This window comes from Benincasa hispida, chromosome 2, assembly GCF_009727055.1.
Source record: "Benincasa hispida cultivar B227 chromosome 2, ASM972705v1, whole genome shotgun sequence".
Classification (NCBI taxonomy): domain Eukaryota; kingdom Viridiplantae; phylum Streptophyta; class Magnoliopsida; order Cucurbitales; family Cucurbitaceae; genus Benincasa; species Benincasa hispida.
This window is the reverse complement of record NC_052350.1, coordinates 60440821-60468198: the sequence shown is the minus strand read 5'-3', so window position 1 is coordinate 60468198 and position 27378 is coordinate 60440821. Positions and strand designations below refer to the sequence as shown.

General features: G+C 36.4%; 2 protein-coding genes across 6 annotated transcripts; one reads left to right on the top strand and one right to left on the bottom strand.

Annotated features, from left to right (window-relative positions):
- Positions 1 to 6076: 6076 nt before the first annotated feature.
- On the bottom strand, positions 6077 to 23426 carry LOC120071034 (pentatricopeptide repeat-containing protein At3g24000, mitochondrial-like). Of its 4 annotated transcripts, none has more exons than XR_005480111.1 (6): positions 22977 to 23426; positions 22057 to 22148; positions 14364 to 14444; positions 12260 to 12342; positions 7379 to 7606; positions 6077 to 7264 (listed from the first exon to the last, which is right to left on the bottom strand). XR_005480111.1 is itself a non-coding variant. In XM_039023019.1 (6 exons), the coding sequence occupies exon 4, from the start codon at positions 10071 to 10073 to the stop codon at positions 8010 to 8012; it is 2064 nt and encodes a 687-aa protein (XP_038878947.1). In that variant the 5' UTR covers positions 10074 to 12342; positions 14364 to 14444; positions 22057 to 22148; positions 22977 to 23426; the 3' UTR covers positions 6077 to 7264; positions 7379 to 7606; positions 7943 to 8009. The 4 variants fall into 4 exon arrangements, 3 of the variants coding, with proteins under 3 accessions (XP_038878947.1, XP_038878948.1, XP_038878949.1); XM_039023019.1 differs by having other exon boundaries at positions 7943 to 12342; XM_039023020.1 differs by lacking the exon at positions 14364 to 14444 and having other exon boundaries at positions 7943 to 12342.
- Positions 15074 to 21041, top strand: LOC120071033 (FK506-binding protein 5-like). Of its 2 annotated transcripts, XM_039023018.1 has the most exons (3): positions 15075 to 15411; positions 15989 to 16153; positions 16232 to 21041. In XM_039023018.1, exons 1-3 carry the CDS (start codon positions 15364 to 15366, stop codon positions 20681 to 20683), a joined length of 4665 nt encoding a protein of 1554 aa, XP_038878946.1. In that variant the 5' UTR covers positions 15075 to 15363; the 3' UTR covers positions 20684 to 21041. The 2 variants fall into 2 exon arrangements, with proteins under 2 accessions (XP_038878945.1, XP_038878946.1); XM_039023017.1 differs by having other exon boundaries at positions 15074 to 15411; positions 15989 to 21041.
- Positions 23427 to 27378: the final 3952 nt, after the last annotated feature.

The window sequence follows — 27378 nt, the reverse complement described above, 5'->3', positions numbered from 1 at the left end:
GGTCTTCTGATTTTGAGGTTGAGGTCCTCCGGTTGCCAATTCACCTACCAGTGCTCGTCCAGACCCTGACTGACGTCGTTTACCATTCGGTGGATGGCCATGCAGCTTCCAGCATTGATCTTTAGTGTGTCAGGGTTTCTTACAATGTTCACATATTGAAGTTGGCTTACCATTTTGCTTATCATTAGTAGAACCTGATGCTTTAAATGCAGTACAGTCAGTTGGCGAAACCAGTATATTATTCATAGCACTAGACTTGTCTTCCTCAAGGCGGACTTTAGAACAAACTTCCATTAGGGATGGTGTCAGACGGGTTCCCAGTATCCGACTTTTTACCGCATCAAACTTAGAATTCATCCCCGCTAGAAAGTCATAAACTCGGTCGGTCTCCTCAGACTGGTAATGTAAGACTCCCCCACACGGACAACTCTAGACCATCTCTCGGCATAGGTCCATTTCTTGCCAGACAAGAGATAGCTTGTTGAAGTATGTTGTAACGTCCATTGTTCCCTGCTTGCATTCATGGACTTGTTTGCGTAAAGTATAAAGCCAGGAAGCATTCTGCCGTTTGGAGTACAATTTCTGCACAACCTCCCAAATGACCCGTGCAGTGGCTGCATATAGTAGGGGTTTGCCAATTTGAGGCTCCATACTCCCCATTAGAATAGATCACAATAGGGAGTCTTTTCCCTTCCATATACGTTCTTGAGGAACACCCAATCTCGGTTTTGATATCTCACTTGTCAGATATCCGAATTTATGATGACCTTCGAGGGCTATTTTTATGGATTGAGACCAAGAAAACTAATTATGACCATTTAATTTCTCCCTTACAATACAACTAGCAGAATTTCCTATTACACCAGAAAATAAATTTGTTGGCTAAGAGGTTACCGAGCTTCTTGAGTAAGCTAGTAGACTAGAGGGGAGTTCTGATCGACCATTAGAGGTAGCTCCAAGAACCTTTCCGAGGGTAGCCATCTGTTGCTGAACTGACTCATTCTGCTGTTTAATCTGGAGTTAAAGTTGAGCAAACTGTTCCTGGATATAATCAAATTTTTGTTTCAGATATGACGAAGATGATTCACCCATCTCCAATCTGCCACCCATAGGAATTCCTTGGTTGAAACCACTACCCACTCTTGGTTGGAAATAAGGCATCGCGACTAGAATAGGGAAATCTATAGGCGCAACTGCAAAGAAGATGGCTTGGGTCTGAAGCATTGTGGCTGGCTGGGATGGCAGAGCTGGAGCCGAACACTTGGGCTTGCGCACGGAAGTCTGTGCTGGAACCGAGCGATGGTTGAGGATGATCGAACGACTGTGCTTGACTGAAGCCAGTCCAAAAAGATTCGATTGGGTAGGCGCCGGATGAATGGTTGCTGTCTTCGATCAGATGGCTATCGCTCGTGGAAGGATCGACGCGAGTTTACGTGATCAGTTGGTTGCTGGTCGTGGAATGGTTGGCGCGAAGTTGCGATCTCGTTTGGTGTGCCATCGCCTCTATGTCTGTCGTTTGGTGGTCGATCCAATCAGCTGGCTGGGTCTATTGATTTTTTACCCAGCCGGCTACCTGTCCTCTGGGTTGGGCTGCTCCAATCGACTGATGAAGACACGGTAAGATTGTCTAGAAGTATCGTTCTATGGCTGTTTGTATGATAACTGCAATATCCATGGTTGTGGGGCCAGATGGCACTTGTATTTCTCCTGTTTGATTTTCCTCAATGGCGGCCGGAGTTTCATCTCCTTTCTTTGATACCATGATGAAAAATAGAAAGAGAAGGAAAAAGAGGCCACACATAGGGATACGTGGAAAACTCTAATACAAGGAGAAAAAACCACGATATAGAGTTTTTCTTATGATGATTTGATACATCAGATACACAAAGGCTACATGTTTAAATAGAAAAAAGGGAAACTCTAGAGTATAATAAAAAGACAAAATTTCCCCTAGGGCTAACACCCTATTTTCAATACTAACTATTAGCAATAATAGACAATTATAAAATACTTTAAATGTTTATCACAGATAGATACTGATAGAATGTCTATTGTGATAGACATTGATAGAAAACTTCTATCCCTGTCTATTAGCGATAGACAGCGATAATGAAACTTGTACTTCTTTAGCATGACTAAACCATGAAATCAATCCTATAAGCAACTAAACTTAAAACAAAACAAATATCAAAACACTAACGGTATACAATCCAATAACTAGCCCCTATCCAAACATATCTAAGAAAGTATATCTATCATTGAGCAAACAAGCAAACAAGCAAAATATCAATAATGAAATCATATCTACCACTTTCTATCAATGATGGATAGAGATAGAACACTTTCGATACCTATCTGTGATGGACATGTTATCAGCGGTCTATCACTCTCTATTAGTGATAGATAGTGATAGAGCGCTATCACCGTCTATCACATGTTCCTTTATACCTTCAATTTTACTTTCTCTTGTTCCTTCTTTTGAGTTTTTATCTTCTTTGGTTTGTTTGATGATTCCCCTTTACCTGTCTTCCTTTTGATGTTGCTTACCACCTCTACACAAAATAGGGTTAATAGGTATTACCATTAAACAAAAATTAGGCTTAATAACTATAATAATTGATAAATTGATAAGAAGAAAATAAAAGAGCTATACCTTGAAGAGTTGTTAGTGATAGAAGAAAGATGCGGTAGCAGTAGCAAAAAGATGAAGAAGGAGAACAACAACAGTGGAAGAAGGATTAAGAAGAAGAAGAGGAAGAGGGGTAAGATGCAACAACATCGGATGTAGAAAAATAAGAAGCAACAACGATGAAAAAAGAAGAAGAAGAACGATAGAGAGGAATTCGATTTTGATTGATAGAAATGCATAGGAACAGGAAATGGAGATGAAGCATCAGCTTGCATTGGAGGGAAAATTTCTTGGAAAGGCATGGAGAAAATCACATGATTTCCAATTAATCGTGGATCGAGTTGGGTCATCGCATGGATTTCACGTTTTTTGCGTGTGGGCTGGGCTTTTTTTGGTATTTGACTTGATTTTTTAGGCTGCTAACGAATTTTCGGACATTTTATTTTATAAATTGTGAATAATATGGCCCATTTTCCTATATATAAAAACCCCCCTATAGAAAATCTAAAACAAAATTTTAGTTCAAGATCCTTAAAAATTTAAATTAAAAAGAAAAATTGAAATTTAAAACTACCAAACTCAACAGTTCTCATGAAAATATTCAAAACATCTAGGAAACCTGATACTAAGCAGAAGCGGTAAAGGTTGTCCCATGGCACCATCAACAAAATTCCTCATCAAGTACTTGATACATTACTTCTCGTACCTGAAATAAAAAAAAAATATTTAAGAAAAGAATGAGTATTTTAAATACTTAGTTGTAATCTCATTGCTAGAGTCAAGCTATGCAATAACAAGCAACTAAGTGTTTATAACTAGTAGAATCTAACTAGTGTACCCTATGAAGCACATACACAAATACGGCTACACGATACGGATATGATCGGATACGACGATTCGTCAATTTCTAAAAAAAACTTAGATATGGATACGTCTAAGGATGCGTCCTTTTTTTATATATATTTCTAAGAAACGAGGATACTGATACGTTGAAGATACATTTTTCTCTTTAAAAAAATCTAGGATATAGATAAATTTAGCATACAAGTTAATAACAATAGCACAAAATAAAATACAAAACACTGAAATACAATACAAAAAAAGCAACATCTAAGATGTTGAAGTACAATAGTTAATAAAATGCAATAGAAAAGTGACTCATATTGCAAAAAAGAAGTATGAAGATAAACGAAGAACTTATTGTTGAAGATGTCCAAATGGTTTATATTTTGGTGGACTTTGTGGGTATTCAAATGTGAAGATAGAGATTAGATGATTCTCTAGGGTTTGGTCCGTTATTTTTTTTTTCTCTTTTAGTTTTGGACTCGAGTAGTGAGCTTTTTAAATAGGTTGCCTAATTTTAGATTGGGAAGATTAGATGAGTTATTTGTCTTTTTTCTTAAAAAAGAGTATGCATAGAAATAGATACATTAAATCGCGTGTCAAATACGTATCTGAGAAGTGTCTGAAAGTATCGGTATCCGATACGTGTCTGATACTGATTCTTTGTCTCACATGAAGTATCTATGCTTCATAGAGTGTACCAAAGCTAAACATAGAGGTCATCTAAGCAAATAATTATACACATCCTATTGTAAGTGAGATATACTCATACATGTCTAGTGGATCCAAAAGTACACGAACATACTTATTTGGTGGACCCTGAAGATGTAGAATCATAGTGACATAGCTACTGGTAGAGGGTAATTGTCACTACACTGATCTAGAATCCAACATGTAATAAAGACGTCCCACATCATAAAATATATTGTAACAACTCATGAAATTCAAGTTTGGATCATTTGTGGCTTTATGGGGACTCTATTGGAGCAAGCTATCATGCAATCCATCACTAATAACCAATCAAAGCACTCGAAGGGTTGGCTATTATGGAAAGTCTTAGGAGCATTTTCGTTAGATTTAGATCTAATTACCCCCATCTAGTGGTCGAGTCTAATCCTTTGGAGATCATCAAGATATTCAACAACAGGATTGAAGACCTTATTGAAACGATGAATGTTGTGGCCGAGATTCTCTCCAATCACCCCTTTGGCGAAAGTGTCCAAGTTCTATTTTTGTGAAAGGGACTCCACCTACTTTCTCCTTAATACCCTTCTCCCTTGAGCACATCCTCCTCTCACTGCATATTCGCCAAATATTATTTCAAAGCACTTTGTCAACCTCTAAAGAGGTTTCTTTTGTTAAAATCTCCCATCCTGTATGAAAATTGGTAGGCCCAAGCCCAATTAAGGTGGTTAGCAAAAACTAGGTTTAGAATTGGTGTGTGTGAACATTTAAAGATTTCTTTAATTGTAGAGTGGATGTCAAATATTTTAATTCATATAGGAGAAGTAATTGGGTTTGATTTGTGTGAACATTGGAGGTTCGCCAGACAGTTTCAATTGCTACAATGGCAAATTCGATGATGTTAGCATGCAGTGGAGGATGAGGCCCATTAGAGTGAGGTTGAGTTGAACCTGTTCGATAGAGCAATGGTACAAAATAGAGTGGAATCGTAAAGCTTCACGATTCTAAACCCAATTTCTATTGACACCATGGTGCAAAATAGAGCCATTGGAGAGAATGGAATATAAAAGCTTAGGCCACATTTCGTCTTTGGTTTCTTGTTTTTAAAAATTAAGCCTGTAAACACTATTTCTACCTCTAAATTTCAAAACCAAGCCAATTTTTGAAAACTTCAAAGTAGCTTTTAAATTATTATTATTTTTTTAAAAAAAATTTAATTAAAAATTCAACCATTATACTTAAGAAATATTTCAATCATTAAATATTTCCTTGAAAACATTAGGATGTAGTTTTATAGGAAAAAGCATTATGTGAAATCAATGCCTAAGAGATCATTTTTCAATCATTCAATCAGAAGAATCCTAGGTAGTCCTTATCTATAAATATTTCACTCGAGTTTCTAAAATTTGAACTTTAAGAAATATGAATGCAAATTATTAACAATCTTGGATGTTTAGACATTTTAGTAACAAAAGGATTAAACTATAGAAGTTCACCCATTCTAAAGCTCAACTTTCAACCAATAAACTAAGATGTAATATTAAGATTACCTCACTCGTACATTTCTCTCTCCTTTCCTTAATCACCTTTGGTGTTTTTTTTTTTTTTTTTGGGTTCTGCTTTTGATTGTATTTGGGTGATCTCCTTTTTTACCCTTTGGATTAGGGAAGGACTGGGGCAGAGATGCACGGTCCCCATCCTGCAGAAAAATCCTCACTTTTTATTTTATTATTTTTATTATTTAAAATTAACTAAATTTAATATTTATATTAAAATTGTAAATTTTATAAGAAATTAGTATTATTGTTACATATATTTGTTTAAATTAAACATTATATATATTTTATTATTATAAATTAATAAAAATTAATCTTATTATGTTAGATTTTTAAAATTAAAAAAAAAATAAAAAGCGGAAACTTACTATTTCAATAATATATTATTATTATTATTATTATTAACAATTAAAAAAAATCGGGGTCGGGGTCGGGGACGGGATGGAGATTCCTCCCCGTCCCCGCCCGTCCCCAACCAGAGACTCAAATCAAGGTTTAAATCCGTTCCCGGTCAAACAGGATCCCCACTGGGTCGGGTTGGAATTTTACTCCCTACTTTGAGATTGTTGCGGCTCAATGGCTCAGTCCTCCTCCACTCTCCTCATTTGTAACCGTTAGCCTCTCACTGTTACCCATGGTTGCCGCCTTCTCCGCCTCCCTATCCAGACCATCCTCCCGTTCAATCCTCATTGATCGGAAAATTTTCTCCATCAATCTTGATGAGAAAACAAGTGGATCCTCCGTTCGGAAAACAGAACAGGGGAAGAACACCTCCTTCTCGTTTTGTCTATCTTGGGCGGCTTTAAAATGGCTTGCATCTGCCTTTGACGTCTTGCACAAGGATCCTTGTAATCAATATCTTTTTCAGAAATGTATTGACGAGAATTCTACTCTCTGGCTGGTGAAACATAACAAGAACGGCTTCTTCGTGGAGATCTCCTACCTACATCATTCCGGTCGCACAAAGCTTTACACACCATCGGAGGACAACAAATAGGCAGGTTCTCCTTTTTCTCGTTGATATCTGATTTTCCCAGTGCACCCTTACCTTCCATCCAAAAGCAAAAAACCTTCAGCAAGGTGATCCAAAATCATCAAAGCTGTCCCCCTGTGGAAAAGCTCTCCCAACTGAGGCAGTCGACTCCCGTTCATCCCCTTCCCCAACATGATTGGTATTCAATGGTGATTGCAGACCGTTATCAGTTTCACGATTCTTGGGCAGAGATCAAAGAGGCTATCCAAGCTTCTTTCTCCAAGAGCTGTTCCATCAACCCTTTTCACGTTGACAAGGTGCTGCTCCACGTTTATGATCCAACAATAGCAAAAAAGCTTTGCAGTCACACCAAGTGGACCTCATATGGTTCCCTATAGATTAAAATTATGGCCACCATCCAATCATACCGCATACCAACGCCAATCCGCAGTTCATATGGAGGTTGGATCGAGATCATTGATCTTTCCCAACCTTTTGGAACGACAGAAATTTCAAATTTATTGGTGATCAATGTGGAGGATATCCAAATATTATCGTCACGAGTTCCATCAGCATCATCTGAAATTTTGATTGAAATGATGGTTAGATACTACAGATTTTCAAAAACAAATTAGGGGATTAAAAAACGTTCAAGTTTTTGCTTTAGATACGAATTGTGAACTGTTGAACGACCTTCCCCAATGCAAAATGATGCTTTCAATTTTGTTATCTTCCTAAAATGCAGATCGTCTTGTCAATTCGTCAGTGATAAGACCACTTCAGTCGTCCATGATGACGATTTCCTCTTCCTAGATGCCTAATAAACCACTCAAATCCCTATCGCAATATTACTCAGCATCTCATCAATTGATGTTGCCATTGCCATCAACGGTGACAATCTGTATTTGTTTCTTTGGTGCTCTGTAATTGGAGAGAACAAAAGAGAAAAATGTGTGTGAAAGGGAAGAACAAAAATGTGAAATAGTCTCACACCCATCATAAGTTTGGCTTTCTTCATTTTTTTCCTTGATTCTCAAATATTTTGCCGCGTGCATGAATAGTAAAATTTGTGGATTTTTTACCAACATTTTTATCAAAATACTACAAACAAAAGCTATAAAAAGTTATATTTATTGCTTGAGCTAGTCTTAGCTTAATTAGCTCCTAAGAGTGTTATCCAGGGGATCATCATGATTGAGACTACCTCTACTCAGATTTAGCAAACCAGGACAAAATTTTCACTCTCGACTGACTCACCTGCAACACAGATTGGTGATTTTCATCTATTAAATCTTGCGCTTCTTCCAGGATGATGAGAAATCAATCACCAGTAATCTCTACAAGAACAAATGCCATTGGTGAAGTGGTGGAATCTACTTATATCTCTTACTACAATCTCTCGGGCAAAAATTTCTGAAGCAAACTTCATCACGGTGTGACAATCTCCACAAGTTCTTAGATTCTTTTTTATCGTAATTGGAGCCCCGGCAGGAAGGCTCAGCAGCCCAAATGCAAGAGCTAGTTTCTCACTATGGTACCACAAACTTTGCTCCTTGTATGCTTCTGCTATGTTTATTGCAAATTCAGTCTCAGCCACATACCCTTTCTTCTTTACCAACTCCTGTATCTTTTCCAACATTTCATAAATCTCCTGCGTTTTCTCATGTGACTTATCATGCACTGTGAATACAAATGTTGAATTCTTTATGTCAATCCAGCTACATCCTGGTTCCTTCCTCACCCCAATGGTTTCCATCTTTCTTCTAATCTCATCAGCCTCATTTAACATCCCATTACGTGTCAAGATGTTACAAAGCAGCACATAATTTCCAGGATTATCTGGTTCCAAATCAAAAAGTTCCAGAGCGACTTCCTTACCCATTTCAAGGTTGCTATGATTCCTGCAAGCACTAAGCAGAGCACCCCATACCGAGGCATCTGGTTTGATAGGCATCAATTCTATAAACCTCTTAGCTCTATCCAACTGCCCAGCACGACCAAGCAAGTCAACCATACATGCATAATGTTCATATCCAGGGTAAATACCATGCACTTTAATCATTGAATTAAAGTAGAAGAATCCTTCTTGCACCCGACCAGTGTGGCTGCAAGCAGACAGAACAGAAACAAAAGTAATATAGTCAGGTTTAATCCCCTCTCTCAACATTTGCTTGAATAACTCAACAACCCGGTTAGTATGCCCGTGTTGTTGACAAGCTGCAATTATGGCTGTCCAACAAACCACATTACGTTCCTCGGTCTCTTCAAATATTTGAAAAGCATCTACCAAGCTGCCGCATTTTGCATACATCGTAATCAAAGAACTTGCAACACACAAATTCTTCATAAACCCAGATCGTATGATCTGATTGTGGATCAGTGTTCCCTGATATAATGCTGCAAGATTTGCACAAGAATGAAGAACAGAGGAGAATGATGCTTCATCAGGTATTAAACCTTCCCTCCTCATCATCCAAAAACTATTACAGGCATCTTCATAATTGTCATTATAAACACATGCCATAATCATTATGTTCCAAGTAACCACATCTCTAACTCCAATGTTTGAAAACAACTTTACAACGTCATCAAATAAGCCACATTTACTATACATGTCAATCAGTGAGTTATTTATATAAACCATATTCCTGACACCAAGCTTCAGAGAAACTCCATGAACTTGTTTCCCAAACTTCAAGTTACCAACATTGGCACAAGCACTCAAGGCACTGGAAAAGCTTACCTCATCAAGAGCAGTTGGACTCTCCAGTAGAAGCGTTTTAAAGAAGAGAATGGCCTGATCATAAAGCCTGTTCTGCAAGAACCCCACAATCATAGAGTTCCAAGTCACAAGGTTTCTCACGGGCATTTCCTCAAACACCTTCTCGGCCATGCACATATCACAACACTTGGCATACATGTCAACTAATGCACTGGCAACAAATACCTCAGCATGGTACCCATGTTTCCAAATCAAAGAATGCATCTGATCACCATGAACAGAAGCCATAGTGTCAGTGCAAGCAGATAAAACTGCAGAGAAGGTGTAATGATTGGGATAAACCCCAGAACGCCTCATATGGTTAAAGAAAGTCAAGGCCTTAAAGGGTCTTTTAGAACGGGTAAACTGGGTAATAAGAGAAGTCCAAGAGACAACGTTCTTAGAGTCATCTGGGGCTGAGGAGAAGAGCAACAAGGTTTGGTCGATAGAGCCACATTTGGCGTACAAGTTGAGGAGGTTGTTGAAGAGGAAAGGGAGGGAAAGGAAGGCGGTGGTGATGAGTTGGGAATGAATTTGAGTGGCATGTTTTAAAGTCCGGCCAGAATTGAGAAGGCTGTTAAGAGAGGTGGGAGGGTGGAGGAATGGGGTAGAATCGATAACTTTCATACCTAGTCATAAGTTGTACATAATCAATAAGATTATAAATTAGAAGTTACAAGCAAAGATTCTTGCTTTGATTTAGGAGGTTGGGTAAGATTAAGAAAATAATAGAGTGGGTATTGGTTGGAACGGAAAGCACTTTGATACTTCGGCCATTTGGGTCAAGATTCACACGACCTTGTTCAAAATCCCAAAGGGTGTTCAAAAAGGCGTTCAGAAGAGAAGTGCTTATCGGAAATCAACCTTAACTTAATCAAACAGTCCAAAACCGTCGAGGGAAGCCACCGGAAGAGCTTCGTTCCCGCGTGGTCTAAGCGTCGCGCGGTGGTGTGGCACTCAACATCCCGTCGCCCGCCGGAGATGAAGCAACGCTGTGGCGCCGCCGGAATCGAGAGAATATGGAGGTCGAGGTGGTTGATGCGGCGCGGAAGAGAATAAGAAATTTCTTTTTCTTTTATTTTGATAAAAATACATTTCAGTCCAAAATTTTTTTAAAATGTCAAATTATTTATAGAAATAATTATACGATTATAAACTTGTATTAATTTTTATTATTATAGTATTAATGATAGACTTCTATTCGTTTCTATTAATGATAGACTTATATCCGTTTCTTTTATCGGTGAGATTTGTATCAGTTTTTATCACTGTAGACGTTGATAAACTATATTTATTTGTAATAAACATTGATAACAATGTCTCTCACAATTATTATTAACTTTTGCTATTTATGTAAATATTTTTCCCTATATTTTCTATTTTTTAAAATCTCCTTTTTAGTCTCTAAGTTTGGAGTCTAATTTCCACTTTAGTTCTTAGGTTTTAGTTCTAAAGTTTTGAGTTTGATTTCGATTTGGTCATAAGTTTCAAAACGTTGTAATTTTACCATTAACATTTTGGTATTATTTGAATTTGACCCTTAGATTTCAAGATTTACATTTTTAAACTCAATTTTCACTAAAAATTCATTTTTCATCTTCAGTGTTAATGCATGTTAATAAATTTAAAATATTTAAATGAATTATAATCATTTCACTATTTTTCATCATTTTTAAAATAAAATTTAAAATTTTACTTCATAATTATTTTAAATTAATTAATAGACATTGATGTTAATGTTTGAAAGTGAGTATTTAATAAAAATTTGAGTTAAAAATGTAGAATCTTGAAATCTAGGGACCAAATTCAAACAAAACTCAAATATCAATAGTAAAATGACAACATTTTGAAACTGAAAGACTAAATTGAAACCAAATTCAAAACTAAATGTGCAATATTTTGAAACCTAAGGACCAAATAGGAATTAAACCTCAAACCTAGGTGCCAAAAAGTATTTTTCCCAAGTTTTTTTTTTATTTCTTTTTTAGACAATATGGGTGTAGAATCTCTAACCTCGAAATGTGTACTTTCAACCTCAAGATTAGAGGTTAACAAAAAAAAAAAAGGTCAAAATGAATTTTGTTATACTTTTTTAAACTTAAGAGTCTTTTTGGTCGAGAATTTGAAAATAAGAGCTATGTTAAAAATATAAAAATATTGTTTTCAAAATTTACATTATTTGAATCACAGAATCCGACAACAGTTTTCAAAAACAAAATCCAGATTATCTGTTAAACACATATTTTCTGAACTTAATAAATTTAAAAACATAAAAAAGAATTTGAATGGCCAACCAAACAAACCAAAAATTTTGCTATTTTCTTATGGACAAAAATACCAAAATATGCCTTTTTTTTCCCTCTTCCTCTTCTTGATTTTCTCTTTTTCCACTTTTCTTTTATGATGCGATGGAGAGTGAGACCGAGAGAGAGAGTGATAGAGCTAGAGGCGAGCTAGAGGCCATGTGCAAAGATGGTAATTTCATTGATGCAAGCAAAATGACAAAAATCTTGAAATTTATAAAGTAGGGTAGATTTCATTTTAGCTTTCAAAAATAGGTCATCCATATGATATTCTTTATATAGGTTGAGGTAAACTCATTTTGACCTAGAATAAAAGAAAGATCCTTCTTTTTCCAAAAATGTTATGCCATGTTAATCTACAATCATAATCCACCAATGGAGCCAAGTCGAGCATAGTTCAATTGATATCCGAATATGCAAGTAACCACGGAGTAGGGGGTTCAAATCTCCCACCCAATTGTTGTACTAAAAAAAAATCTATCAATGGAAATTCAATTTTCTTGATCTTACCTCTCCTCATACGTGCTTTCGACAACTTGGCGGTTGTTTGGTCTCCGCTTTTGGGGGCACAAGTGCTTGGTCGCTAGGGTTTCCTTTTCCTCAATCAAAACGAAACTATTACAATCGAGTACATTTACTAAAATTTGCAATGGTAATGTAAGGGTCTGACTTTTAAATACCTCTAACTAGAATTATTACTACATGCATGCAACTTTAAAACCAAAATCAATTGTCCATTTAACTTTAAAAAAAATAAACAAAACTTTCTAAATAAAACGTTGCTATAATAAATTAAAAACTTGCACAACAAAGTTTAATTCAAGATCCTTAAAAAACTTGATGAGAAAAAAACTATTTAGAGTTAGAAGTATTAACTCAGTGGTTCACATCAAAACATCAAAAACAATCTTAAAAACATGATACTAAGCAAAAGTAATGTCAAAATCTCCCGTAAAACCATCAATAGATCACGTCGATCAACATTTAGTATGTTCTTACCTTTACTTCAAAAACGTTTAAGGGGTGTTTGGCCCCCAAGTTGGGTTGGGTAAGTAAAGAAAACCCACTCACCGTTTGGTTCACCAATTATTAAAGAGATTTATTATCTCGTTATTTGCATCAACTCTCCCAATTATCCTTTGTGCGTCAAACACCCCCTTAGAGATAAGAAAAAGATTATAATGGATTGATAAAAATAAGACAACTTTTTACAAAGTTGAAAAAGAAAGGGACCAAGTTGTATGGGAGAATGACTTTGATGAGAAGGCAACATAATAAGAAGTCCTAAAAAAGGCATTTAACCCCATCATCAAAAGTTTGAAGGCATTTTAACCCCATCAATTATCAAAAAGCCACATGGTTGAAATAGCACCCATTTACCCCATCTTTTAATAGTCACATTATTTCTCTTCCTTTTGCTTTCTAGTGGGATATGATAATCAACTTTCTTCCCTCTATTACAACTATTACTTATTGTTTTTTTTGGTTGATAGTTTGTTCTCCAAATCGAGAATATGAGATTCTATTAACAAAAGCCCACAAAAGAAAATCCAAATCTTCTCAATCCATGAATTGATATAACTTTGTGTCCAGCACTGAAAAGAAGCAATCTTAAAACAGATTTTGATTAAACTTGTCTAATCATATTTAACAAAGAACATTAAACAAACAAATGACAGATAATTGTATTTGGTAAATATACAATCCCATTCAAATGACCCAATTACATGTGCTTTCTTTTAAGACCACATTATTCTTCTTATTCTTCTTCTCAAGCCTTATTCTCTATCCTTCTGTCCCGCCACCCATCACTTCACCAGAAACCATCAATGAAATAATCGCAGGTGAATTAGTAAAATCTGAAGAGGATAGCTCTAATTTAGAATTAAATAATGTTGGTGTTATATTAATGGTGATAGTTTGCTAATCCAGAGGAAAGTTCTGTAAAAGCAATGGAAAGAATTGCTTAGATACCAGTAATCGAAGCTTATTTAGGTCGTGTTATGAATGTCCGGCAAAATCTAATTGATGGACAAGATCTAATTACATCTTATGACTCTCAGTTAATTGAATCTCTCGCACTTGATATTATTTCAAGACATTTCGTATTCGAGCCTCTTCAAACAAGACTTATTGTTATTAATTCAAAGAATCATATTAAACGTGGTTAGCGAGAATTAATTATTGGGTATAGGTAGATCAATAAATCTGCAGTAACCACGAATATGATTCTCAATCAACAAGAGCAAAATGTAATGCGTTTATGCAGGAAAAGCTGTTTGTTAACACTTAATTACCTCCACATTGGGGTCTTCCAAACTAGCTAAGCTAAGCTATACCGAAGAAGAAGAAGAAGAAGAGAAGAGAAAAGAAGAGAGAAAGAGAGAAAGGGAAAAAAAATAAAAAAGAAAAGTAATGTGTGATCTGATCTGATCTGCTTTGCTGTGAATGTTTTGTTTTAAATTGTTGGGCGGCTCTTTTAAGTTTTTTAGATGTGCGTTTGTCATAGATTTGGAGATGAATTATGAGAGAGAGAGAGAGAGAGAGAGAGAGAGAGAAGGCCTTTCGTTGATTGGAAAACAGGGCAGACCCAACAAAACTAGACATCTTGTACCTGGTGGGAGTGGGCTTCAAAGCACGCAGGCCATGGATGAGGGTCCTGCTTTTCTTTCTTCAGCTATATAAAGATTATAATCTGGTGGAGAAGATGAGAATTGGGTTTCAGTTGAAAGTTCCTTAAAACATACCAACTCTCTTAAATCATACCCCAAAAAAAAAAGGTTTAACATTATTCTTTTTTCTGTTAAGTATCAACGACAAACATGCAACAGCAAATAGAAAGTACAAAAATAAAGTGATCTTTGAAAGCCTTAATGACCAATGTCCAAGTCATCCGATGTTAAATGCAACATTTAAAAGAGAAAAAAATATCAAATGGCGGATCGCTCCAATTTGATCTAATTTAATGCCATTCCAAACGTAACATGCATTTATGAATATGACATAGAAGGCCAAAACAATTCCAACCATGAAGAATAATACAAGCTGCGGGACCCAGTTGCTTTTGGTGTTTTGTCATCTTGCCAATGCAACATTTAAAAGAGTGAAAAATATATGTATCAAATAGTAAATGGCTCCTAGTCTAATCTAATTTAATGTCATCCCAAACATAAAATGCACTTATGAGAAGGCCAAAGCAATTCCAACCATGAAAATCAATACACAAGCTGTGGGACCCAGTTGCTTTTGGTGATTTGTCACTTTGCCAAAGCCAATTATCATCACTTTTATCTCTCCACTCTCTTTGATTTTCTTTTTCTTTTAGATAGAAACTAAAGGGAATCATTATCATCATCCTCATCCTCCTCAATCATTCCATCCCAGGTCATGTGAGAAAAGTCTGTCAGTGACAGACTGTTTTTGCTTTCCCTTTGCTAAATTTTTCCTCCAAGTGGTGTGGTTCTTCCATTTAGTCTGCTAGTGACTTAATTAAGCTTTTGTGAGTTGTTGCCAACCTCATCATTTCTTTCCTTAATTTCTTCATTTCTTTTTTCCATTTCCATTTCTTAACTACTAGGAACTGCCACTTTGTTCCTCAATCCACAATAATCATTATGGCCACCCAAACTGTTGATTCCCATCAAACTTATACATCCGATGAGGTGAGTTTTTCCTCCAAATTTCTCTTTTATTTTCACTTCTAATTAATTCTCCACGCTCTCCACTTCACTACTTAAGTTTCTTCAGCTTCTTATTTCTTGCTACATGATTTCTCTCTCATGATTGTTACGGGATGTGACGAGTTCAGGTTTTTAGATTCTTGATCAACACGCGCTTGTTACTTTTCTAGTTTAAACTTTAAACATTCTTTTGTGTGATATTTTTGTTAATTTGCATGTAATATTGACTGTATGCATCCATTATAAATTCTCTAAACTGAATATTACATGCACAACCCAGACATAGATTTGTTAATCAAGAATTAATTTTTCCCGCCACTAAGTCATCTTATCTATAGTTTAGAAGCATGGCTATGGTTCGGTTTTTTAATTATTTTGATTCCTATATCGAATTCCCTAATTTTTACTTCATTTGTGTTAGATATCTTTAATTACATCTTGATAGATCAGAACAGAGTTGCAAGAGCATGTAATTCTTATTCTATTCTTATTCCGTCACATGGTTGATTGGATCTCTCAATTCCTTCAGCAATATTTTCTGGGTTTTATTTTATTGTAGCAAAAAGAGAAGTTAAGTAGTGAACCAGTAAAAGTAGCGGAACAGATAAATCTCTCTTCACCACAAAAAACTATAGAAGATGACAGAGAGAAAGGCAGAGCTGACAACTTACGTATTCCAGATAGTACTTTGTCCACGTCCAAGGAAATGGCAGTGGATATTCAGGTTGAGCATCTTGTTGTTGAGACAAAAAAAATAGATGAAACTCCTATTGTTAATCTTCCAGTTCATGACAATGTGCAGCTTGAAAAAGAAGCTACTTCTATATCAGAGGAAGCCACTGCTGCTGCCGCCAATGAGACCCTACACGAGGAGAGGCGATCGGCTGAACCGGTTGAAGGAGAAGCAACAGAATTGCCAGTAATCGCGTACCTGGAAAAGAGTATAAAGGAGTTTGATGCAACTGACAATGGCAAGAGCCCACCAGAAGAGCAGCCAACTGTAGAAGTCATAGAAAGAGAGACTTTGGAGGTACCAGCAGAGGCAGCCGCACAAAAAGTAGAAGAACAACCATCAGAGGTTGTGGACCTTCCAAAATTACAAAACGAATCATCACGCGATATTGTTTACAGTGAAGAAAAAGAGGAACCAGGTGCCCATGTACATTTTGTAACAGAAGTTGCAGACAAAGTGGAAATGGTTTCTGAGAAAGTAGAAGAGAAGAACCCAACGATTATTGATAATACAATATTATCAGTAGAGGCACACTCTAGTAAGGGCCCAACAGATGCAGAGGAGGAACCAGTGACAGAATGCGTCAGTGTAGAGAAAGGGTCAGACAAGGAACCAGAGACTGATGTTCCAAAAGAACCTGTTGAACCACCAAAGAAAGAAGCTCAGGCAATTGAGGCTGTTCCATTGGAAGAACTGATAGAGGGGGTTGCAAAAGAAAATTTTGGAAGAGTTGAACCTCCAACAGAAAAAGAGCAGCCAGTTGAACTTCATCCATTCAAAGGGTTGGAAGAAGCGATAGCAAAAGAAATTAGCATACCCACAAAAGTTCCCAAAGAAAAGCAACAGGGATCTGAAATTGAAGCAGGGCAAGAATCAAGTGAAGTGATAGAAACAAAGATTAGTGAATCTATTGAAGTTTCCCATGAATGTGAAATTCCAGTGGAAGTTCATCTAGCAAAAGAACAAGTAGTGATAGAAAAAGAGACAAACGAATCCTTCAAACCTCCCAAGAATAAGGAGCAGTCGGACGAAGCAACTGCCCAGAAAGAATCAGTAGAAGTCACAACAAAAGAGGTTAGTGCATCCTTTGAACCTCCCAAGAACGATGAACAAGCAGATGGAAGTCTTTCAGCGACAAAATCTGGAGAAGTGAAGGAAAATGAGACTAATGATTCCACATTGGGTTTTGAAGTCGAGAGACAAGAAAAGGTAGTCATTGAAGTAAAGGATGGTATAAGAGAGTTACCTGAAATAACCAAACATGTCCAGGACACTTATGTTGAGGCTGAAACTGTGACAGATGAAAAGCCACTGGCACCTAGAGACGACACTGGCCTACCAATTAAGGAAAAAATCCAGAAAGAAGAAGGTAGTGATAAAGAAAGTTCAGAATGTCAGATGGCCGAATCTGGTCCTACAAAAGATTCTGTTAATGGGTCAGAAAAAGAGCACCCAACTACAGAGTTTGCAAGTATAAAGAAAGAGACAAGGCTGACACCAGAGACAACTTGCGTTCTAGAAGAATTTGTTGGACCTCCAAAGAAAGAACAGCCAATTGAGGTTGTTCCTGTGAAAGAACCAGTGCAGGTGTTTGCAAAAGAAGATATTGAAAAAGTTGAGCCACCAATAGAAAAGAAGCAGCCAGTAGTGGTAGCAAAAGAGATAAGTGAAGATATTAAAACAGGTGAGCCACCAATAGAAAAGATGCAGCCAGTAGTGGTAGCAAACGAGATAAGTGAGGTGGTCACAAAAGAAGTTACTAAAAAGGTTGAAACTTCAACAGAAAAGCAGCAGTCGGAAGGGGAAGTGACAGCAAAAGAGACAAGTGAGGTGGTTGCGAAGGAAGTTATGGAAATGTCTGAACCTCCAACAGAAAAGGTGCAACCAGTAGTGACAGGGAAAGAGACAAGTGCATCCATTGAGCCCTTCAAGAACAAGGAGCAGCCGGATGAAGTTATTTCTCAGAAAGAATCAGTGGAAGTTATTGCACAAGAGAAGGCAAATGAAGCTTTTCTGGTGTCAGAATCTGGTGAAAAACCAGACGAGGACCATCCAACAAAAGAATTTGTCAGCGTAAACAAAGAAATGAGGGAGAAACCAGACATAACTCCTGTTCCAGACTTATCTGTTGAACCTCCCAAGAAAGAAGTGCATCCAATTGAGGTTCTTACAGTGGAAGAACAAGTAGAAGTTATCACAAAAGAAATTATTGTGACAACTGAACCTCCAACAGAAAAGGAACAGCCCATTGAAGTTCACCCACAAAAAGAATCCGAAGAAGCAACAAAAATAAAAATTACTGAACCCACAGAACTTCCTAAGGAAAAGGAAGACAATGAAGTTCTTCCAGTTCAAGAATCAAGGGATGTGACAACAGATAAGATTAGTGAAATTGCTGAAATTCCAAAGGAAAATGAGTTGTTAACCGAAGCTCATTTAATGAAAGAATTGGAAGTCATATCGGAAGGCACTAGTGACTCCACTGAACCTCCCAAGAACAAGAACCAACAAGATGAAGCTCTTTCCCACAAAGAACCATTAGAAGTTATAGAAAAAGAGACTAGTGCCTCTTTTGAACCTCCCAAGAACAAGGAGCAAGCAGAACGCGATCTTTCCGAGACAGAATCATTAGAAGTTATAGCAAAAGAGATTAGTGCGTTCTCTGAACCTCCTAAAAACAAGGAGCAGGAAGATGAAGGTTTTCCACCGACAGAATTGAGAGAATTGAGAGAAATGAAGGGAAAAGAGACCAGTGATTCCACATTGAGTTCTGAAGAAGTTGTGAAACACGAACCTCAAATCATTGAAGAAAAGTATAGTGTGGGAGAATTACCTGAACTAATCAAACATGTTCAAAATACTTATGTGGAAGCTGAAACCGTGAAAGATGAGAAGGAATTGGTTCTTGAAGACGACATTGACCCACCCACTAAAGGAGGAAATGTCCAAGAAGAAGACGCACAATGTGTAGTAGAAAGTGATGAACAGATTTCAGTGGGTCAGGTGGCTAAATCAGGCCTTATGGATGACTCTGGTAAGGGATTAGAAAAGGAACAACCAGACACAACTTGTGTTCCAGAACTGTCTATTGAATCTCCCAAGAAAGAAGATTCAATTGAGGTTATTCCATCGAAACATGTAGAAGTGATCGAGCAGAAAAAAGTTGAAGCAGTTGAACTGCCAACAGAAAGGGAGCAGCACAGCGGAGTTCATCTACTAAAAGGATCAGAAGTGGAAAAAGAAATTACCGAAACCAAAGAACTTCCTAAGGAAAAGGAACAAGCAGTTGAAGTACAGTCAGTGCATTTGCAAGAATCAAAGGAAGTGATAGCAGAAAATATAAATGAATCTGCAGAAATTCCCAAGGACGGTGAATTGCTCAATGAAGTTCAACCAGTGAAAGAATTAGAAGTCATGGTACGAGACAATAGTGAATCCATTAAACCTCCCAGGAACAAGGAGCAGCCAAATGACGCTCCATGCGAGAAAGAATCAGAAGTTATAGCAGAAGATATTGGTGAGTCCTTCATACCTTCCAAGGACATGGAACAGGCAGATGAAGGTTTTCCTGTGATTGGATCCGAGGAAATGGGAGCAAAAGAGGTCAGTGATTCCACATTGGGTTCAGAAGAAATTGAAAAACAAGAACCTAAAGTTACCCAAGTGAGGTATAGTAAGGGAGAATTGCCTGAGATAACCAATCTTATTCAGAACGATTATGTTGAGGTAGAAACTGAGCCAATTATGAAAGGTGAAAATGTGGAAGATCAAAAGTCATTGGCTATTGGGGATGACAGTGCGCCACCTTTGGGAGTAGGACAAATCCACCAAGAAGAGGAGCAATGCACAATAAAAAGTGACCAACAAGATTCAATTGATCAGAGGGGTCAACCTAGTGTAGAACTAGCTGCACCTAGCTTTCCTCCTCATGATGCGAAAGAAGATGAAAAGAAGGAAGCGAGCAATATTGATGTGGTTGCACAATTATCAGTGGTGGAAGCACCCGCCATGGAAAAAGTGGGAGAGGAAAATGAAGAAAAAGGAGTGAGGACTGAGAAAGCAGATGAAGATAAACATGAGAACATACAAAACATAACTCTGCCAAGAGAAGAGATGGCTCCAAGAGATTATGAAACTGATGCTGCAGTAGCAGGAAAGTCGATTGATGACCAAAAAGCTGGGGAAGTAGTAGATCTGATAGCAGAAACCAAGGTAGAGAGTATTACAGATGAGAAACTAGCACCAGTTGAGACTGCCGATGCTCAAGTAAATGAAACAGCTAAAGAACCCCAGGAATTTGAGTTGGAAGTAAAAAATGAAGAAACTGTGAGGGCAAGAGGAGAAGTTCCGAAAGTGAATGACAAGAAAGAAGTTCCATCAAAGCCTAGTCATAAGCATTCACACAATATTTTATCGAAAGTGAAACAGTCACTGGTGAAGGCAAAGAAAGCCATCATTGGCAAGTCACCAAGCTCAAAAACCCTTTCCTCTGAAGCAAGGGATGACATTAAAGTTAAGTGATGGTATGCAATTCATAAGCGCTGAATATTTCACAGTTCACACAAATTTCGTATAAACCCTTATTGTTTGGACATGCAGCAGAGTTGTTGCGTCAGTATTATTTGATTTTTCTCGGTTTGTTTATTATTCAGAAATAAGTGTGTATAGGAGAAGGTTTCATTAAATGTTATACTTGATACTGTACGAATAGATTGGTTCTTCTTTGTACTTATCATTGGTTGGTGTTTTGTTTGTTTTAGTAATTATCAGAAGATGTGGTTGTGGGAATTTTTTGGATAGATGTCATAGTTGCAATGTAAAATTTGATATTGTACGTTATACATTGGTTCTTCTTTGTATTTACTATTGGTTGGTGTTTTGTTTGTTTTAGTAATTATCAGAAGAAGAATTTTTTGGATAGTTGTCATAGTTGCAATTTAAAATTCAATATTGTACTGTGATGCATACATTTTCAGCAAATTTGTGGATTTTGTTAGCAAACTTCTTGTCCTTCCATGGAGTTTTTGATCAAGTCCAAGGCAATTTTAATCTTAATTGTATGCCATTAAATTAACTGAAATGTAACTCGTACAGGCAATTTCAATGTAGTGAAATTTAAGTATGGGCATACTTGCCTGCCAAGCATGGGATGCACCTACTGACATTTAACATCAACATATAACATAAACGAAGGAATTCTTTTGCCTTGTTTCCTCATCAGACTGCTCTATTTAATACAACAAGGGAACTTCATTTTCAGACTACAAAAGCAATGGCCTCTAGAGCAACATGAAGAGGCAAGATACCGAGTAAATCCGGATGTCAGGAATATCATAGACATAATTCAACTGCTAACCTCATTACTAACATATTAATAGAGAACAAAAAGAAACACTCTTAACAATACATTACCAGGCAAAATAAGCCAAGATCAAGCAACTATTAATTTTCCTCCAGCTAGCATATCTTAACTTATCTTAAACCTCGCCACATTCCAAACTTCGATACATGACCTCTCCACCTCTCAAAAAACCCTATTGTTCATCTCGAGCCAAGCTCCTCACAAAAAAATTTCTTTGATAACACAACCGTTGCTATTCCAAGCCAATGGTCTCAAACCGACGAAGCTAGACACAGATTCTTAGAAAAAGCTCAACAAAAAGCAGAAATAGAAAACAAAAACCATAGAGAAGAACATCACTTACAGTACAAATACATCCCCACATTAATGAACTTACTCATTGAAAATAAAAAGGATCCAAAAAATCACAAGAAGAAATGTCGAATCCAATATGAAAAAAAAAAAAAAAAAAGATCCTAATTAACTGAGAATCCAGAACCCAAATGCAAGAAGAGGGTGATGGAAGACAAGATAGAGAGATATTAATTAATACCTTTGCATTAGATGACTTGAGCGGAGAGCTGGGCATAGCTTGAAAAGGTCCAAAAATTTGATGACTTTAAATATATGGAAATTTAATAAGACCTATGTTTGAAGAAGACAACTGTTGTTAGAAATAAGGGCTTTTATAGAGTGAATGAATCAAACTAAAGGTACCCAAAAAAGTATAGTTGTTTAAGGCGAGCCATTAAATTGCTTCGCATTCCTTGTGAAATGCCTTAAGAGGGGAAATGAACTTGTGTTTTTAAATGTTGTTTAGTGTGTTCTGCCTGTATTAGAATTCATATATTAGTTTAAAAAATTAACGAAAATGGTTGGATTTTAAGGAATATAATCTTTTTGCTCAGTCTGCATGTTCAATTAATTTTTCAATTCAAGGCATTCAAGTAGTTATGTACAGCAAAAAAAGTTTCAGCTTTAACCAAAAGTATCAGTTTGTCAAAGAGTTGTAGAAGTGATTAACTACATTTCCAACTTCAAACTTTCATAACTAAAATGGTCTGTCAGTGTAGAGATTTTTCATTTTTTTTTACCAGAACAATATTCATTGATGTAGAAAAAGAGAAAATAAGCTAAATAGTTTTCAAAAAAGAAATCCATATTACTCCAAGTTAAAAGAGAGTATATTCTAATCATATTTTAAAAAAAAAACAATAGTTAGGAAGATTGTATGAATTTAGAAACTTTCACCGAACCAAATTGAAACAAAACTTAAAATATTCAAACTAAACTAAAATTTAGACCATTTAACTAAACTCAAACTATAAGAAGGAAATTTATAATTTAACCAAGGTAGCCTTTCAAAGAATGGATTCAAATCCTATGATACCTACCGAATTAAACCGTTTTCTAATAAGCAAACCAACCCTATCCAGTGAAATTAAAGGTGGGTTAGAAGATAGAGATACGAACCAATCAATATGAAGGGAGTGAGATAGCTCATGGGCATGAAATGAAGCCAAATCCGATGGAGCTGATAGGAATAGTCAATGTACAGCATTTCAACCACCGGCCGGCGTGAAAAATCAGGCGAATCCCCAACCACCCCCATCCTCATTCTCCACTGCCTCTGCCACTCTCAATTTCTTCGATCAAATGCGGGGTTCCTACCATTCATTTTCACAAAAGAACTGCTGCTCCAATAAATATGGCATCTGTTGCGATTTTTTCTGGGGTGGGTGGGGGGGTTGGGGTTGGGATTTTGAAGCAAAGAGAAGATTATCTTTGAACGGTTAAGAAAGTGAGATTATCCAGTTTTGCGCGCGGAACCAAAAGAAGAGAATAAAAGGGATCGGTATTGGTTGGAATTGAAAGAACGGAAAGCATTTTGATTCTTCGCCCACTTGGGTCAACATTCTCTATCTCCTCTGAGGGCCTGTTTGGGGTTGGAATGGTCATTTTAATCTAATTATTAGCGCCCACGTTTGAGGAGAAATGACTGGAAATAATTAAAAGTTTCACTTTCCAAAGTAGTACGTTTTTCAAAACTCATTAAATTGGTTGGTCTCGAATTTAATTGAAAATTAACTCTTTTTTTTTTTTCTAACTTATACATTGGTTTGAGCACTTTGTGAAATGTCGAGTGGTATTAATATCAAGATTCTACTAATATTTTTAAATATTATATAATCTTTTCAATTTATACCAAATCTTATAGTTTTTAATTTTTTTTCCAAATTCGATTATTTTTATCAAATCTTAAATCTAAATTTTACATAATTTTTCAAATCTTTACCCTAATTTTTCTGTTTCTGCAATTACATATGAATTTTCAAAATTTCAAATGAATTTACCAATTATGATTTTTTATATGGATCTCAAGTGCATTGGGATTTTTAAATTTGGTAAAAGATCAAATATTGCAAATAGAAGAATTACGACCCAAGAAAATATAAAGAATCTTGATGTTAATCTCCTCGAGATTTTATATCTCCCAAAACTTACGAAAAATGGATAAAATCTCAGTGTTAAGTGCATGAGATTTCACCGAGAAAGTCCAAAACGATCAATAAGTTATAAAAAGTTAAATTTTTATGTAGATCTCGATGGTCGATCTCGGGCGAGATACCACAAAAACTATTGTAAGAAGTTTTTAAAAAATGTGCTAGTTTTGAAATATGAAAAATTGAGGAGGCTATTTCTTATAATTTTTTATACATTAAATTCTTAAAATGAAAAAGATCCACTTCATAACTAAACCCTATAAACTTATGAAGTAAAAAGCTAAACTTTCCTTTCTTTTGGAAAATTTCACAAAATGACCCAAATCTCAAAAATTTTTCTATGAATGACCTCTTCCTAAAGACTTATCTATGATTGACCTTTTGCCTATGTGAAATTCCAATTTTACCCCCAATTTTTTTTTAAAAAAATATTCAAATGGCACCACATTTCTCCTTCCTTCAACGATTTTTTCGGTTTTTCATTCAATATATATTCGATGCAACATTTGAAGGAACCCTTAAACAAGAGAATCCATGAGCGAAAGCGGATCTTTCCGATTTCACTGTGACAAAATTACCACAAATACATATGAACAAACAGATACGCATTGTAATACTAATTATAGACATGCTTTAATAAATAAAGTACAAAAGACCGAGTAAACATACCAGTTGAAGACTTTTTTCAATCAAACTCAGTCCAGCGGAAGCGAACTCCTCTACAATCCTTATCGCCCAGCAAACAATCGCCTAACAGCACCACGGTTGTATACACGATAGACGGCGCACGAACCAACAACAACCGAGGATGACACCACCACTCGAAGCCCTCAGTATTCTTGTAGTGAGAATCCAAAGGGTAAACTTTGATGGAATTGGTAGAGGGAGGAGGAAAAGAAGATCGTGTATTATGAACAAGCAAGTGAGAGATAGTAGAAGACTATCGTATAGTCAAGTGCCTTTCGTTTAGAAAAAGGTACATGATCGTATAGGTTTAGCTAAGTGATCATCTAGCAAATGGTAAGCGATCGTTTAGATCTGCTCGGCACGCTAAGCGATCGTTTAGAAATCGCGAGTGATTGTTTAGTACGTAGGTGTGCGATCGTTTAGGACGATGAGCGCTATCGTATAGGCTCTCAATGTTAAGCGATCGTAACTTTTCACACCATGAGCGAATTTCTGCGTCTTTTTACAAAAATGAAAAAAATTCTTCAGTTACAAAAACTGAATTCGATCTTCCCACTTTCGTACGATTCTAGAGAAATACTCGGCCAATTATTTCATACCGCCTAATTAATTAATTAATTAATATAATCATATTATATTCTTAACCTATAGTTTGATATCATATATCTACTACAGTATTTTCTCCTCTACTTGATATAAATCATATTTATATCCAATTTCCTCCAAAATAATGTATCTCATACATTTAGTCAATCATATCATTTATAATTAACCAGTTCAATTATATCATGTATAATCTAACTCCCTCTTGTTAATTTGAACATTTCAAACTGACCCAAAAACTAATTCTTAACTTTATCCAAGCTGCCAAAGGGACCTTATGGACCTATGGCTCGAAGCTCCAATGGTATGTGAATAGCTGACTAAACACTTTAGCCACGAGATCCACCATCTGTTAATTGCCAGACATTCCACTAAAGACCAATAGTTGAACTCTTCTTACCACATATATATTTCTGTGTCCATCGGATATAACCAATCATGAGTACGATGACCCTTCACAGATGCTTGTAAGTACAGCTGGCTAATTTACCATTTTGCCCCTAAAGTTACCTCTCACTTCTTAAGTACTACTGATCCCTCTAATGAACAATATAACATAGTCCAATATGTGTGAACACCTCTCGGGCCAAGAGAAGGTATGTGGCACCACATCGTTCAAGCCCTGGAATCAGCCCTTAAGGGAGCCTGTCTCTTATACACATCTAGATGTGTATAAGAGACAGAGCCTATCTGTGACAAGTCACAACACTTGTGACCATTCCACAAAGTGGGCCGCATCTGTAGCATTACCAGGATAAAGTTTCTCTCTTATATCCATATACTATAGACCATTTTGGTTATCACTTAAGACATGATCCACTTGTATGTCATCACATACATGCTTAAGTTACATTCGGATAACCAGAGATTGTAGGTTTTATTGGTTTGGGTAAAGCAAATAAAGCATTCAACTGAGAAAAATCAAGAAGTGAAGTAAAATATCATATATTATACATCAAAAGCATTCGTACAAACTATTTACAAACTACAGGACACGAGACTTTAGGGCATCAATCCCAACAACACTAACATTCCACCAACTCATTATAAAGTTGCATCCTGGGGGCAAAGCAATAAGTAAATATGAAGTTGAATGAAGAGTTATTTCAACAATGATGTGAAATTTTGCATACCGTGAAGCTAGAATCAACCACTGTGAATTAATACTTGCACAAATCAGATCTCAACTGCAACTTATAATGCACGTGTACCAATAAAAGATCCATATTTCGATCCCAAAAAAAAAACAATATAAGTATAAATCAAATTTTCTAAACGATCGCTTAGGTGTTCTTAAATGATCATTGAAGATTTGCTACATGATTGTTCAAGCTTTTCTCAACGACCGTTTAATATTTTCTAAACGATCATTTGGTAATTTCTAAATGATCATGTAGAGTATTCTGAGCGATTGTTTAAAATTTTCTAAACGATTGTAGAACTTTTTTTAGTTAAGGAATTACCCACGTCTCCAATCACCTATGTGTTTTGCTCAAGTGTCCTGAAGAACTCTTTGGTTCGGAATGTATATACTACTGTTTGCTCCTCAATTTTAGTTTTCAAATGGATTTTCCATTTTTTGTATGCATTCAACAACACATTTGGGATTGGGAACAACAGGTCATAAGAACTAATGGTCCTTATGGGAAAGTCAGGTACAGGGACCAAAGTTGGGATTGATAATACCCATGTCTGGTTTCAATTGAGATTCAATTACATCTAATCGATCTTCTTGATAATCGTTTGAATGTGATTGAGGCTATGGATCAATTAAATGGGGTAGTTGAAGATCTCTTGGATGTGGTTGAGGACCACTTGAAAGAGGTGGTTGATGATCACTTGAAAGATGAGGATCATTTGAAGGTGGTTGAGCTCCCGCCTCTTTGTTACCAAAGAGAGAGATAGAATGGCTGCATTGAGAGCAGCTCATGCTTGGAGTAATTGAAGACTAAGATGGTGGGGTTATGGGTGAGGCTTACTTGAAGATGATGATGGAAAAAGTCAACATTGCCATTTTGTGTGTTTTTCTTCTTTTTTCAACTTTTCAAAAAAATTTCAAAAATCATATTTGTTTTATAAAA

Coding starts and splice junctions, on each gene's coding strand:
- LOC120071034 (XM_039023019.1), bottom strand. CDS start 10,073: ATGAAAGTTATCGATTCTACCCCATTCCTCCACCCTCCCACCTCTCTT.
- LOC120071033 (XM_039023017.1), top strand. CDS start 15,364: ATGGCCACCCAAACTGTTGATTCCCATCAAACTTATACATCCGATGAG. Junction 15,412..15,988: donor AAACTTATACATCCGATGAG/GTGAGTTTTTCC, acceptor ATTTTATTGTAG/CAAAAAGAGAAGTTAAGTAG.